This window comes from Drosophila takahashii, chromosome X, assembly GCF_030179915.1.
Source record: "Drosophila takahashii strain IR98-3 E-12201 chromosome X, DtakHiC1v2, whole genome shotgun sequence".
NCBI classification, from domain to species: Eukaryota; Metazoa; Arthropoda; class Insecta; order Diptera; family Drosophilidae; genus Drosophila; species Drosophila takahashii.
This window is the reverse complement of record NC_091683.1, coordinates 20,641,331-20,657,516: the sequence shown is the minus strand read 5'-3', so window position 1 is coordinate 20,657,516 and position 16,186 is coordinate 20,641,331. Positions and strand designations below refer to the sequence as shown.

General features: G+C 38.1%; 1 protein-coding gene across 6 annotated transcripts in view; it reads left to right on the top strand.

Annotated features, from left to right (window-relative positions):
• dnc (phosphodiesterase dunce) overlaps nt 1–16,186 on the top strand; it is a 191,260-nt gene that overhangs the window by 110,122 nt on the left and 64,952 nt on the right. For 5 of the 6 annotated variants that reach the window (XM_070218251.1, XM_017144627.3, XM_017144626.3 and 2 more), the window contains one exon: nt 4,826–6,001. The exons of the other annotated variant lie outside the window; for it this stretch is intronic. In XM_070218251.1, coding sequence (XP_070074352.1) covers nt 4,863–6,001 — 1,139 coding nt within the window. In that variant the 5' untranslated portion in view covers nt 4,826–4,862. The remainder of the gene's footprint in view (nt 1–4,825; nt 6,002–16,186) is intronic. 6 annotated transcript variants of the gene reach the window in all.

Below are 16,186 nucleotides of genomic sequence, written 5' to 3'. Positions count from 1 at the left end.
ACTACAAATTGGCACTTAAACTTTTACAAAATCTAGCTTTCATAGTTGTATATTGATTTACGAACAAATAATTACAATAGAAAAGTTCAAGAGAAGTAAAAAAAAAGTTAACAAAATATTCCCACTTATTTAATATTAATAGAAATTTCCGGGAAAACCCGAAGACCAACCAGAAATCGAGTTAAAATTGCCTTCTGCCATTTAATTGAACTATAAGCAATTTAAAATTTTCCACCCATTAATATTTTGACATGGTCCACTTGGAATAACGTGGGGCCATTACATTAATTCGATTTGATTTGATTCGATCCAATTCGATCATAATAGCCGTTCCGTATCAATTACGCCAGTGGGAAATTGTTCCAATTAGAGTGCATTATTGACGACGTTAATTGAGTTGGTGGATAGATACGAGGATTTTCCATTTCCCATTGCCCATTTACCATTTTCCATTTCCCTATAAGTAGGCAATGAATCTAGAAAGGTCAACGGTGGGTTTTCGCCACATTTTCTCTCTTTTCCACACTTTTTAGTACGTTATAATGCACTTTTCCCGCTTGACGCCACCGCTATCAAAGTCAATTTAAAGTGGATTTATTTTTAATGCATGTCAGCAGCGATGACGATGACCTTGGCCACGAATTGCTTTTGGTCGAAGGTTCAGGTTCATTTTCATGTTCAGGTTCAGGTGTGTGTGTAAGTGTGTGGAAATTCATTTGGTAAATATCAGCGGTGCAGCCTCTAAGCCACGACCCCTTTCCTTTTCCACCCCCCCGCAAGCCCAGAAATGTAGAGGAAAAGCCACCAGGTTGAAGGTTAATTTATTTCCTTTCCATTCAGCAGCTCTTTCATAATCCTCCGGGCCAAAAGGATGGGGCATTAAATTAAATATTCCAGCCCTAGGAAATGGCACACGAAATTAAATGCTTTTTTCGGTGTACTTTGTTTTATTTAATTAATCTTAGCCAAAGGCTTTAGAAATTATCATAATGGTGAAATCATAAAACAAAAAAGAATGTAAAATCAGCAAAGAAACTACTGGGGATTTTAAATCTCCAATGTAGTGTGCCTAATAGTATGCTGTAAATCAGACTTCCTAATTTGTTGAAAAGGTTTTGCATATTTTTGGGCACTTCTAAAGGTTACTTCTCTCTAAATTATCTAAATTACTCACGAAACTCGATTTTTGAATCCCTAAAAATCTCTACATTCAAATATTTGTAAAATAAATTAAATAAAATGGCTCTACAGCCCAATTCTCCAATTAAAGATGTCGAAAAGTATGCTGTAAATCAAACTTATTAACTTCTAATAAATTCTTGCATACTTTTAGCACTTCCGTTTAAACCTCTAATACCATCAATTTACCAACGAAATTACGTTTTTTGAATCCCTAGAGATCAATATTTAATTATTGGTAAGAAAAGACCTTTAAATAAGGTCTTTAACCATTTCGCAACCTACGACACAAAGTCAAGATGTCGTAACCCCCGGAAATTTTAAAGCCATTGTGTTTTGGCCTGCTGTTTTTCGTTCGCCGCTCTTTCGCCGTCTTTCCCCGTTAAGAAAATTCATTGGGCAGGCATTGAAAGTGAAGTTGATATATGGCTAATGATGTTGACATGTGTTGGGGATTGGGAATGTGGAGGAAAGCCTTTGTTAACTATGCCGTACACCCATGCACACCCATACACACATGTACGCCCAGAAAACCAGGGCGTTGGGGGGCGTGGCAATCAACACATGAAGCTTATTGCTTTCGCCTTGTTTGCCGTAAATGCAAATTGGTTTTGTTGCTGTTGTTCCTTTTCCTCCCCTTCCCTTGCAATTGTTTGTTGGCGGAAAGGAAAACGAGCGAAGCGGGCAAATCAAATCAAATATGCACTCCATATAGCGAAGGTGTAATAAATAGCGCTGCAAATGAACAACTCAAATGAAATATGCAATCGCATCGATTGCGAAAAAGGGTTATTATCGCTGGGAAATTCCTGGTGCAACTAAACTCAATTGCAATGGCAATTGCCTGCAATTGAGTTGATCGAATCACAGTAACTAACTGGGCCTGCGGTTGTCACTCAGTTTTCTGCTCGAATGTGCAATTACTTTGAGTGCCGTGCAAAAAAAAAAAAAATAGGAAACAAAATAGGTAAAGTGTCAACGAAAAGGACAGACTTAAGTTGGGCAAAAAAAAAAAAAAATCCTGGGAGACGAGGCTTTGGCCTACGGTAAATTCCTACATCTCCACAGTTTTTACACTGAGCAAAAAATATTTATTTACTTTTGTTTTTCAATCTCTTAATTCCCAATTGGCTAAAACAAAACTCGTTCTTTTGATTTAAATTATTAAATATTTGTTAAACCTTTTTTTATGGCAGCTTTTAATTTATGTTAAACCGTTTTATTTTGATTTATTACAATATTTTAAATTTAATTAATACAGTTTCCAATTTAAAAAAAAAAAAAATTAATTTTCTATTCATGTTCAATCTTATAATTCCCAATTGGTTATAGCAAAACTAATTCTTTTGATTAAAATCTCTTAAATATTTGTTGTAATTATTTTTTTTTAAAGCTAAATTTATACAATTTTACACCGCTTTATTTTTGTCTTCTAAAATTTTTAAAATTTATTTCATAATTCAATGAAATTAATTTAAGCTCTCACAAAATTTTCGGTATTTTACTCCGCTTTTCTTGCAGTGTAAATTGTTGTCATTGTCGTCCCATTTCTCAGTCAACTAAGCGAGCCAAAGGTACCCATTTGCATAAAATTGCAGTAACATCCTTTCGTCCTCCGCCTGTGTTCGAATGTGTGTGTGTGTTGCAAGCGATGTGTACGTGTGTGCGTGACTGTTGCACAAGATGTTGGTTGTTGTTGTCCCTTTTGTTGTCATGTGACAGTCATTGCAACTAAGCGAGTGCTGACCTTCAATTGTCCAACAATTTTGGTGACTTGCCGAAAAAGTGAAAAGAGTTACGCAAATCGGTGACCTAATGGGGTTAAAGCCAGCATTTCGATGGCTAAAATCGGGCATTTTTCAGTTCGTAATTGGTGACGATAATTAGCCGTAGATTTATGGCATACTTTTATGGGAATTCCACAGAGAAAATTGTAAATTGGGTTTTTTTAGGAATATAATGAAAATGTATAAGCATAAATTATACTCCTATGCTTTTAATTATATTCAAATATTTAAATTTTCCCGTTTAATGGAATGGACAGATTAAAGCACACGTTTACTGACCAGCAATGGTTTTTCCTTTGACCCCAAGCTTCCTGTTTAAATGCATTTCCGCTAATGAAATCAAATTGCAAGTGATTGGCTTTTCGCGGGAAATATGAAAAAAAAACAAAGCGGAAAGGGAAAAGGCAAAAGGACTGCTCAGAAATCTCCTGAAAAATCGCATTTAATTCCTGCCTTTCGCTCCACCCCCCTATTTTTCATTGCCGTTGCTGCTTCAATCCAAATCGAAGGAAAGCCCAAACGGAAACGGTGGAAATGGCAAAGGGGGGAATAGGAACGGAAAACAAAGTCACGGCTGCAGTCAAAGTCGTTTCATTTAATAAAGTGCACTGGGCGGAAGTTGACCAGTGGTTTTTTAAATAATTTATAAGCGTGTCAAAAAGTATGCAACAAAATTAAATCTAAAACGTTGAAGGATTCACTCCTTCATTTTTCACTGCATACTTTTAGGCACCTTAAAATGTGATTTCAAACCCAATAAAGTTAGAAAATAAAATTAATAAAGGGGAAATAAATTAGATATTGCTTTAAAATAGTTTTTAAATGCTTAAAAAGCATAAATGCTGGTAGTTCTTCATAGGTAGCAACTTGAAATATTTTTTTTCCTGCAAAGTGCAGAGACAGGGGTGGCGAAATTGGCAAGGGGGTGGTCGGCACTGAGTCACGGTCACGGTTCACAGGTTAATTATGCAGCTTGTTAAGGCACACCAGTGAAAAAAGCCACGCTCCAAAAAGAACACAAAAAACAACGTACGGACTAACACAAAAAACAAAAAAAATGAACGCAAGTGAAAACGAAAATTTTCCCGCAAAAAAAAACAGGAGGAAGATGAAAACAAGAAAATCTCGCCAAAGGCAAAAAGGGGGGTGGAAAATTGTGGGGTCGGCGAAAAAACGAAAAACGGGGGCACTACATGTTGCGTTCGAGTTCGAAGCAAACTTTTACCATCTGGGAAACGCTCCACGAACTTTGTTAATGAGGTTTAACGAAATGATTTTCTATACTAGATACCCCTGGGTATGTGTGAAAATCGGTGCAAAGTTAATGCCATTTAATTCGGACAGCTAATAAAGGTGGAAATAATTATATGGAGGTGTTAAAATGGGTGTCTAAAAGTATGCAACAATATTTTTGTAAGACAAATGTAATATGAATTCATACAGAAAAACGACTCTCCTTTATTCACTGCATACTTTTAGACACAAATTTTAGTGATTTAAAAAATCTCAGAAGTCAGAAGTTCTGCTTGCTAATTAAAAAATATTCCTTTATTTTGTCCTTGTGTTCTATGTGCAAAACACAATATAGAGCACTTAATTAAGTGTGTGAAGTTCTGGGAAAAGCTCTATTAAATTCCTTTGGCAATATTTTGAAAGTGAATTCGGTTGCCTAATTAAAAATCCGTCTCCTCTATGCGGTGACTTTGGCTTTGTTCTGGTGGATTTTCCCCCTTTTCCACTTGTGCCATTCAATTAAGACCCCCACCCATGACCCACAAAAGTATGCAATGCATTGAGGCAAGAGTGCGAGTTTTTGTCACTCGTGTAGCAAAATTAAAAGCATAAATTCTGTTCCCTAGAAACGCGAAAAGCCAGAGAAAAATACAAAAGTAAGCCATGTCCCAGGAGAGTAATAGTGGTGCAGGAGGAGCACCAGGAGGAGGAGGCAATGGTGCACCACCACCGCAGTACATAATAACCACGCCCAGCGAAGTGGATGCGGATGAGGTGCGCTCCATGGGCGACTTGGAGCTGGGCTCCCCGCAATCCCAGCAAGCCCAGCAAATGCAGATGCAGAGCCAGAAGTTCTCGAGCTCCACCACCAAGGTGGCCTCCTCCACCACTCGCTCCTTTTCGATGAGCAGCAGCCTGCAGCAGCAGAAGCAGGAGAAGCAGGAGAACAGCCTGCAGCAATCGCAGCAGAAGATCATCTCCAGTTCGACGCGCAGCCAGAGCCTTCAGTCCAGCACGATTGTGGGCGAGGCCACCACCATTTCGAGTGGCGCCACCCAGATGCTCACAGCCGCCCAGGCGGCCACCTTGGCCCAGCAGCTGAAGGCCCAGAGCTCCACGTCGATAATCACGAGCAGCGAGCAGCGGACCAGCACGAGCACGAGCAGCAGCAGCAGCACTCGATTCGTGGCCAGTGGAGCACCCTCTAGCTCCTCCGGTGGAGGCGGTGGCGTTGGTAACTCCGGCAACAACAGCAAGACCCGCTTCCAGAGTTTCCTCCAGCAGCCGGAGGGAGCCCATGGCTTCCTTACCGCCCACCAGAAGCATGTGCGCCAGTTTGTGCGCTCCACATCGGCCCACTCGGAGGCGGCCGCCGGTGGTTCCTCCGGCAGCGGCAGGCCGGAAAAGTGCATCCGCAGCGCCTCCACGCAGATCGATGATACCACCGTTGGCGGCGGCGGAGGAGTGGTGGATTCGTCGTCGGGCAGCTTGGCGGACAGCGCCGCCACCGGCGGATCCATGCAGCTGTCGATGAGCAAAATGGGCCTCCAGCAGTCCTCCTCGATCCTCATCTCCAAGTCGGCCGAGACCATCGAGATGAAGAGCAGCTCCTCGTCGGCCGGCATGCGCACCCAGTTGACCTTGAGTGGCGGCTTTCTCGCTCCGCCCGGCAGCCGGAAGATCACCATCTTGAGCCCCATCCACGCGCCGCCCGGCCTCCACGACATGCTAAAAAGGGCCCAGGGACGCTCGCCCCTCTCGCCCAGGATCAGCTTCCCCGGCAGCGATTCGGACCTCTTCGGGTGAGTCTGGTTGCGGGGTCAAATGTTAAGCCTTGTAAAAGTTGTGGTTCTTTAAAAAGACTGAATTAGGTGGTAAATTATGTTTCTGGCACTTGAAACTAGATCTATTTCCGTATTCATGCTTAAAAAATACCAACAAATACTTAAAACGTTTGCCTGATAGTTAAAATTAGACTTATTTAAGTACGCAGCATTTATTTGATAGCCTTAAGTGATATTTTTCCATTCTGTATCTATATACCAAAAAATACTTAAAATATCAAGATTTATGTTACATAATTTTTGAAATTTATGAACAGTAAATTAACCAACTATAAGTGTGCCTGATACTTGAAATTAGATTTCTTCATGACATTTTTTGGCAGTAATATTTGACAGTACCAAAAACAATAGCAACATTTTAATTTCAAAGAATGTCTGGTTTTATTTATTTAAATACATAACATTTGATACCTTAAAGGCATTTACAAATATTTATTTTAGGTTACAAATAGAAAAATAAACTTTTTAATTTTGGATAAAATATTTGGTAAAAATAAAAGCAAGATGAAAAGTAAGGGTTGCAACCTACATTTGGTACTTCTTCATCTTACGGAATGATTCACTTCAATTATTTTGAAAACAATGACTTTGAATATCCCGAAATAAAATCTAATAAACGAAATTTCTATGAGTTGCCACCACCGCGTCCTCCAAATTCTGCGTAAAACCCCTTTTAAATTTGTCCATTGTGATGGTGATGGAGCTCGAACGGCGAGTGCCAAGGGGCTGGTCGACCCCTAACCCTCCACCCCTTTTAGCGCCCTCGATTTGCGGCCCTCGTAGCCAACCCCCCTTGCTAATGAACTTGTTTATATCCTTGTCCGTGTCCTGGACGCTGATGGCACATTGAACTCGCTGCTAATTGTTGACTTGTTGTTGCAAATTGTCTGGGGGCGAGGCTCTAAGGGGGGGAGGGGATTTTTGGGTGGCAGAGTGGGCGGTTGGGCCTTCCATCAGTCAGAGAATGTCACAAGAAAAGCCTCCCTCCCCGAAAACGTTGTCAAAATGCCAAAATTGTTTGTCATAGTCGTATAATTAAATTTAAATGTTTTTAATTTTTTTCCTACCCCCTCACACTCCCTCTCTCCCTCTCTCTTTGCCACCCTCTCTTTCTGGCAGCGACAGCAGATATATATATATATTAATAACAGCAGGCACAGAAACTGAAAAAAAATAATACGAATATAAAGAGAATAATTTTAATGAACCCCGAAAAGGAACGAAGGATGCGGCGGGGTAATTGAAACTGCCAGGCCATGAAAATTTAAAGCACAAAGGAAATTCGAAGGAAGGGGAAACTTAAACAATTATTGGAATTACGTCCATTAAATGTATTTAAATATAATTGCAGGCGTAGAAGAAGGCGCAATGCAAATAGGGCCAAGAAAAAAAGAAAAGCGAGTGTGTATTCTGAAAATAAATCGGTATGAAACATTATACGCGCTAATGGTTAAACACAAAATAACTGAAGCGTAAGGAAAACGATCTGGGGGGAGATGAGGGGATTAACCAGTTGACATTCGTCGTTGCTCAATATTTGCATATTTATATTTGAAACGCAAACATATTTCAAGCCAAATTTACCAGAGAGTTTGAGGGCAAAAAACGAGCAAAAAAAAGTTTTGAATGGTTGAATACACAATGTCACTCGTCAATTAAAACCCGTATTAAGTAATTTAAATATTTCTTTAATGGGCTTAAATACTTTAAACAATATTTTGTATATATTTAAACCTAAAAATATAATTCAAAAAGGGAAAAAAAGAGAAAATCTTCTTGAAAACAGCGTAAGCAGAAATGTTCTCATTTTAAGTTGAATGTCATTTTCATGTGAATTAATATTATATTTATCTTATTATACTTTCGGTATTTAAAAGAAGTATATTTTTAATTTACTTCCTTAATTTACTTACTTGAATTTACTCAAATTACCAGTAATATAGTGAAGTTAGTGAAGTCCCCTAAAACCCAGTAAACGTGCCTACACACACATGTCCCCATTTTCAGTTTACACAAACAAAACCAGAACTGAAATCTACGGTATAAAGTTATTTATGTGAGTTAAATCTAATAAATCGTTTGGAAAACCGGGATGAGCCTGCCATTTGGCTGTGGCTTCTTATCAGTTGGCCAACAAGTCGGTCCTCCACTTTCAGTCATAACATTAATTCCCGAATCAAAAATTCCCTTAGGAATTAACCGAAAAAGGGAAGTTTTATAGTGGAGGGGCCGAAGGAATTTTGCGTTTTGGGGGGCTTTAAAAATCCAGACAGATTCACAGGCAGGCCGCAACATTTGCATAGCTTTGGCCACAAGGCAGAGGGATCCTCAGCCACTCAGCCCCTCGACCTCTGACCCCCGACCCCTCCCCTCTCATAAATCTGGGGGAAAGCTCAAGGCTCAACTTTCGGCCGGTCTCTCTGTATGCGTGACTTATGTTTACAGTTTATTTATTATTAAAAACACACAGACAAATGGTCCGAGAAGAAATGTTTATTATTGTTGCTGTTTGCTCCAGTCAAACAGGCTAAAAAAAAAACAGAGAAGAGAGGAGAATGAAAACAACGCAGCACAAAATGTATACATTTCTCCGGGATTTCGGAAGGTGGGCAGGACGAGGAGTCCTCGGGGGTGTTCCTCATTCCCCATTCTCCTCATCTCTCAGTTATATGCCATGTCAAAGTCGGCGGTTTCGGCCTGGCAATGAATTCAAAAATTTCAACGCCCCAAGCCGGCGAGCTAATGTCTATATAAATTATACTCCAATCTTTAAGCTATCAGGGGATCGACTGGCTGACGCAGCCCGCATTTTTATCAACTTTAAACCCAAAAAAACAGAGAGGAAAAAGGAGGTATTTCGGTTTGCCATTGGGTTAAAAGGCAACTGGGGAATCGCAAAGTAAAAGATTTAAGTGGCCCATCAGATGGCCGGAACTTTAATTGAGACAAGTTTAATGTAAGGAATTACACAGCTTTTAATTAAATAAGCGATGCTCCTCAGGCGATTTAACGTTGTAAATCAATATCTAGTTTAATGGCAGGCCGGAAAATCCCTATATTAATATACTAAACACTTTGCCAATAACTTTTGGGTCCTTTTGCCATCCTGGGAGCTGGCCTCAAAATTGTTTTGAATTTCTGTCAATCAATCAGCCCGAGAAATTGTTAATTAAACTGTTCAACCTTAAACTCTTGTCGGTCAGCTTAACCCAGTTAACCCATTAGGCAAAGCACTTGGCTACACAGGGGGAAAACTAAGAAAAAGGGGTGAAATTTAAGATGGAAATAGGTCAGTCCCCAAAAAATATATAGCTACATTATAAAAACCAAAAAATATATATAACATAAATCTTTCAAATCAAATTTACTTTTTAAGTGATTTCATCACTTAAGTGGTTTTTAAAATATTTTGTAATTAGCTCAGCCATTTTTTTCCATTTTCAGATATGCTTTAGTTCTTAAACTTAATTAAAATTATAAAATAAAAATTATAAAAATCCTATTGAGTTCATTTCTCGGAAATGAAAAAAATATGGTCACACTGTGATATCCCATAATATCAAATTGTTAATTTTTGTCCGCTTTTTTATTGGATTTTGCTGTTTGTAATTTTCCTGGGTGTACTGGTCATCTGACAGTCGTTTCTCGAAGGGACTTTAAAAGTTTTCCCCTTTTGCGAAAAGTGAGAAGGATGCTGGCAGTCGAAGTCGATTTGCCGTTCCCGCGGGAGAAGCGAGGGCTAAAAGCGGTTAGAACGGACTTAGCGGGTTAAGGATGGGTGTTCGCATGCCGAAACGTGCCTTTGTTTGCATACTGTATTCGAGAACTCTTCGTCCTACCCCCGCCCTCTCTCCTTCGAGTGTTGCACACTTTAAGGCGCTAATGAAGGTATATTTGCGTAGCTAAGGAGGTGAAAACGGGGCGGCAGGATCTTCATTACTTGTGAGGATATTTGTGAAGGACTAAAAGCCCGTACGCAGCTCATTAATTTAGTGAGTTCCGATATTCTATACTTCAAATTGATGAGGCCTTAAGTTTAACGCACAAGTTTGATGAAAGAGATTTTCCCTCTTAACCTAAGTAAGTTTAAAAACTAAAATAAAAATTGATAATACATTGTTAAAGCTTTCTTTAAATAGCTTTGAAGTCTAGTATTTTTTGTTTACTAAGCAGTAGGTTGTGTGGAAATTTCTTTGACCAAATTGAGTCCTCTAGAAAATGAGCTAAAAAGGGCCTACCATAAAAACATATTAACGCTAATTAAGAGGCATTAAATCAACTATAAATCACGTCTCCCTTGCCCCAACTTTCCCGCCCTCCGTTTATTTATGACTCAACTTTGGCAGTGGAATTAAAATGCAAATGAAAATCGAGCTCAGCTAATTATTTAAACAAATAAAGTGGCATTATGTGGATATGCAGATAATTACATTTGTTAGACTTAGACTTATATTCCGTCTTTAAATGCTGACATTGCGTATATTATGCATACGACACGTGTGACATTTGCAAGGCCATCTTGTAAAGGGAAAAAGACGAAACGAAGACGAAGACGATGGCATCTCGGATGGCCATTTGAAGTATATCCCTAAGATAAAGGCAATCCGAGATGGGAAAATGCTGGGGAAGAACGAAAAACGAAATACAAAATACAAAATACGAGGCACAAAAGGTGAGGCCGCGGATGAGGAGGAATGATAATAAACACAAAACCATTAAAAAGAAAGGGACAAAGGCAAAAGAGTTGGGGAATTTAATATATATTTCACTAAAAGGGAGAAAACAGGAGGCAAAGCAAAATGGCAATTGAAATGGGCAAATGGCGGAAACTCAATGCGAAGTACTCGAAAAATGCAGGAAACTTTGGCAGCTATTTTGTATAACAAAGCTCTGGGTAATTTAAATTTAATTTTAAAAATATTTAAATAAATTATCCGATATAGTTTATTGGCGTTTGTTCTTCAAATTAAATAAATATAAAACATTGATTCATTTTAATTTACCTATTAATTTTACAAATAAATAAATAAAATGATTTCCTTGTTTATATCTAATTAAATAACAATGCAAACAATAAATAAATCTCCTGTAGTTTTTAATTAATCAGTTTTTCTTTGTTTATCTTCATTTTCCCTTAATAATCCATAAAATACTTGTAGGGGAGAGTGGGGGAATTTCGTCAGCATTTTTTCAAAGCTATTTTTTGTCCATCTTGAGACACGTTATCATATTTCTATTTTTATTGTTGAATGCGGTTAGCACCAAGCTTTAAAATGTGACATTCCCCTATTTTTTTAATTAGCTTGGTGATTTATAAAAAAATAAAATGTAAAACCAATATACTGGGGCAATCTCACCACACAGGGGGGTAAAATCACCACACAACTGGGGAAATTTCGTCACCTGAAAAATGTAGGGAGTTTAACGCCTGAAAATATGCTACACTGATCAAGCGTACCATTTTTGTTGACGTCCTATATTTGTTGCTGCTGCTGGTAGTCTGTTCGTTAGCCAGCTCCTCAAATATAAAAATATGTATTTAAAATAGGTGCGAATTTACCCTTAGCGTAGGGTGGCGAAATTTCCCCAGACCGTACTTTTTTAGAAATAATTATTTTTCTTGCGAAATTAGGCGCGAAGTTAAAAATCACTGACACAGAAATGCACATTATAGCACTGTGTATTATATAAAAAATCGTGTATCTTATTCCTTTTGAATTGTGGCATACAGAAAAAATTTCGTCGAGAACTAAATGTAGCTTTTGAACTGTTAAAACACATTTAATATTATAGCTTAATTATCTTGGCCTTCTGTGCAAAACAAATGCATTGGTTGTGTCTGGCCGTCTTGAAGGACTAAAACAAAAAAATTATATATTTTTACGACTTATGGATTCCGAGATATTGCAGGTGACGAAATTGCCCCTGTGACGAAATTCCCCCACTCTCCCCTATATTTATTAAAATTCTTTTGGTTTTTTCAACAGAAATTATAGTTGAAATGTCGGACACTTATGAATATAAAACATTGATTCCTAGTAATTTTCTTATTTATCTCAAATTAAATAGCAGTCCATACTATAAATAAATATTCTGTAGTTTTTAATTAAGTCACTTTTTCTTTGGTTATCTTTATTTTTCCCTTAATAACTCGCAGTTGTCTGCGAAAAAAAACGCTGATTGTCCCAAGGGGCCGGATTTTGGCTTTGACTACTTTTTTAACCATTTCCCTTTTTCTTTTTCCCTTTTTCCCTTCACGTTTGAGCTGCTCAGCAGCTGAGCTTTAAAACCCCTGCTGCACTTTGACCAAAAGCTAAAAGGAAAAAGGGGCAACAAATCTAGGAGCAAAGACGACAATAAATCTGGCCCCCTCGTTGGTCAAAAAAATGTGATTAGTTGCAGGCAAATGTAAATGAAAAATGTAAGGGGGAAAATTCGTATCAAAAGAGGAAAAGAAATAAGAAAACTACAACCCAAAAAAAATGATGTCTATAAATCTATAGATACAAAATCTTTATAACATTGATCAGTAGAACATTATAAAGCGTAAAAAGCTTAGTAGCAGGGCAGCAAACCAAAAGCTTTGGAAAATGGCAGAGCACTTTCCATACAGCTTTTCACCACACTTAACTTTCCTGGAAAAGCTATTGAAATTACAAAGCTTTTAAAGCTCACGCGTGAAAAACCAGCTCAATGCTATTTTTGTTGCTTAGGGTCAGGATTGTAGAATAAATCAAGATTTACAAATTTTCAACTAATTCAAATATTATTTAGATACTTAGAAAAAAATCGATATTATAGACCCTAAAAATATCTATAATAATTTTAAAATATGATTAATCTATTTTTTTAATTATTCGTTAAATTATTTAAATTTTTATGTTCTATAAAAATGGCAAAATATTTAAAATAAAATATTCAATACGTTTAAATTACATTTAAAATATTAATATTAAATAAATCTCCTTATAAATCCAATTTCAACTTACTAATTAATCGCTTTACCTCTTTCTCTTTACAGGTAAGTCGATTGTGTGCACTTGCTACCGTCTTTAATTATAAGTATGCGCCTTTGGGTAAGCTCGATTGCATCTTATTTCTAGACAAAATTGAATGTTTTTTAAACTTTAAACGGTCAACAAAAAAGCTTTTGGCTTTGTAAGAGCGATTATTGCGTATACGCAGCGTGCAACTGGTTGGTGGGCGTGTCAGTCCGCCCTCTTTTCAGCCGTTCCACCACCCCTCTGCCCCCTGACCCCTTTTACCACGTCGTTTTAACAATTTGACACCCAGGAGAAAAAACAATCAGCAACACGTTGAACCTTGGCATTTTCGCTCGGCGTTTTTATGATTAACTTTTCGGTATGTGCAGTGGCTAGACAAGAGAACTGAGCTGATGCACTGAAAAGAAAACTTGTTGACAAAAAATTGGCAACCCAAATCCCAAATCAATCAATATGACATGAATTGGATATGAAATTATATAAATTTGACATGAATATGATCTTAATATGATATGATTATGATATAAATATGATATAAATATGATATAAATATGATATGAATATGATATTATAATGTTTTGAATATGTTATAAACATTATTCGATTATGATGTGATCATGATACGATTATATTCTAAATATGATAACCACATGACATTCATTTGATTACCTTATGATTATTGCATCTGATTATGATGAGATTTAAAACCTGAAATATTCCATATTTTGTAAGACTGCATTATTTTTTTTATATACGTATATTTTGGTGTTGCGGGGGCGTGGCAGACCGCCCACCTGGCGCTGTTGCAAGTGCAACTGTAACTGCGGAAGGCAAGCGAAATGCGAAATGAGAAATGAGAGACGCATGCAATTTGTTTGTCCGCCGGCCACGCCCCCCGCCCACCGCTCAACCGCCCGCTGGCAGTACCGTTAGCTGTGCGTCAAAGGGGGGCGGCATGGGCGTGGGCGTGGCAGTTGGTTTTGGGTACACACGCTCAGCGGGCGGGGCGAAAATCTCAAACGAAACCGGAGCTCAAAGAGCAGGAAATTGAAAAATATTAAGCACGAAAAAATCGGAGAAGAATATAATGAAAATGTTTTCGGTTGCAAACTACTTAGCTAGGGTATTTTTTGGTAGTCAGAAGCCAAGTATTAAAGTTTAATGACAGGATACATCAAATTCTTGTAAATTCTAGGAAATATCTATGAAAATTAAATGAAATTAATTCAAAGAAAATGTAGTAATAGAATAGCATTTTAAATATTAAATACCTTGGCTTTAATTCGACCAATATTTATAACATATATACACACCAAAGTGGGGATGCAAAAAAACACCAAAACAATTCAGGTAATTTTGCCCCTGAAAAAACCCTCATGAAATTCGAGTTTCACGAGTGGCGAAAATAAAACCAAACGTTTTTGTCACAAATATTTGACTCACGGCCGTCCCCGAAAAATCTCTCAAACAAACAACCGATGCGTATATATATATATGTATATATTTGTATGTATATCCCCAGGACCCCTGCCACGCCCCCTCATCCCGCCCATCTCTAAAGCCAGCCCCCTTGGGTGCCATTGCCCATCCATTAGTTTTCTGTTTTTTTCTCCGCCTCTCTATTTTTTTCTGCTCCTTTTTTTTTTATTGTTGTGGCTGTTTGTCAAAGCAAAAGTGGACACAGGCCTGCGGGGAAATAGATTAAGGGGGGTTAAGGGGGGTTAAAAGACAGCAGGGAGCAGGACTCCTTCAAACAGGGGGTATAAATAACGTTTTTTTTGGAAAATAAAGTTGACAAAAACCTGAGGTGCGAATATATTCATCACTTCTGTGCCCTTCTGTATACATTATAATTGCTAGTATTTAAATGATGTGTATAAAATATTTTAAATGCATTAAAAAACTTATATTTATTAGTGGAATTTATAGCAAGTCTTAAAGAAATATTCATGAATATTGGGGAAATATTTTGGGTAAATTGGGTATTCAAAAAGTATGCAACACAAAATTCGTACTGCAATCCCTTCTCCCTACAATCAAATCCTTGATCCACTACTGAAAAATTTAATACGGAAATAAAGCTGATTAGGATACGATCATTATTTTAAAGCACTTAAATTAAATATAGTTTTTTTTAGTCTTTCAGTTCGGTAAAAATCCTTAGTTTTTTTAGAGTACTATAATAAAATATTATTATTATAAATATATTCTTCATAGATGAATTTACTTAATATTTGCCGGAGTTTAAAAAACATAATCCGCAAAAGTCTGAAAACAACCCCAGCTGGGACACTTAATTCCCATTATTTATTATTATATTAAATTATTATTATTATAAATCGATTATAGTATGGCTTTACTTAACATTGGCCGGTGTTTAAAATACATAATCCACGAAACTCTAAGAACACCCCTCGCTGGGACAGTTAATTCCCATTTTGATGGATCTCCTGTTTTGGCTGTTTAAAGCAAAAGACCATAGAGCTGCGATACCATCTGGTTCGGGGCGGTCATAACCATAACGCCGGAAAATGGCACAAGGTGGAGCACCTTCTTCCACCTGTTCCCGGCGAAAAACCTCATCCACCGACTTCTTGACTCCTTGAGAATGGCAGCAAATTTTCATTAGAACAAGTGGCGAGCGGCATCTTTGATGGATAACTCTCGCAGGATAATTGCAATCCGAGCCCGGGGCTCATTTCAGGCCACTTTCGCCGGGGCCCGGGCCTCCTTTGTTTATTTTTATTGGGCCGCAAGAAATTTGAAACTTTTAGGTGACCCCAACCCCCAGATCTCCGCCCGCCGCTCTCCTTTGTTTGTGCGTGCAGCACCTTGAGGCACCTGGGGCAGCTTAAGAGCTAATAACGAAATGCCGAGGCACTGAGTGCACTAAGTGTGTGGCTGGGGTGGGCCAGTGTAGAGTTTAGAGGGCAGGGGTCACCGTGGCGGGGTCACCATCTAATCTAGCAATCAAAACCGCCCCATGCCCCCAAGAGCCACGACCGGGAGTCGCATAATGACACTGGACGATAGAGTAGGGATGGCTCCAAAGCGATACTTCTATCGAAATCTTCGATACCTAGTTGAAAAATACAAAATCTGCAATAAATCAGAATAAATTGATTTTATTTAACATTAT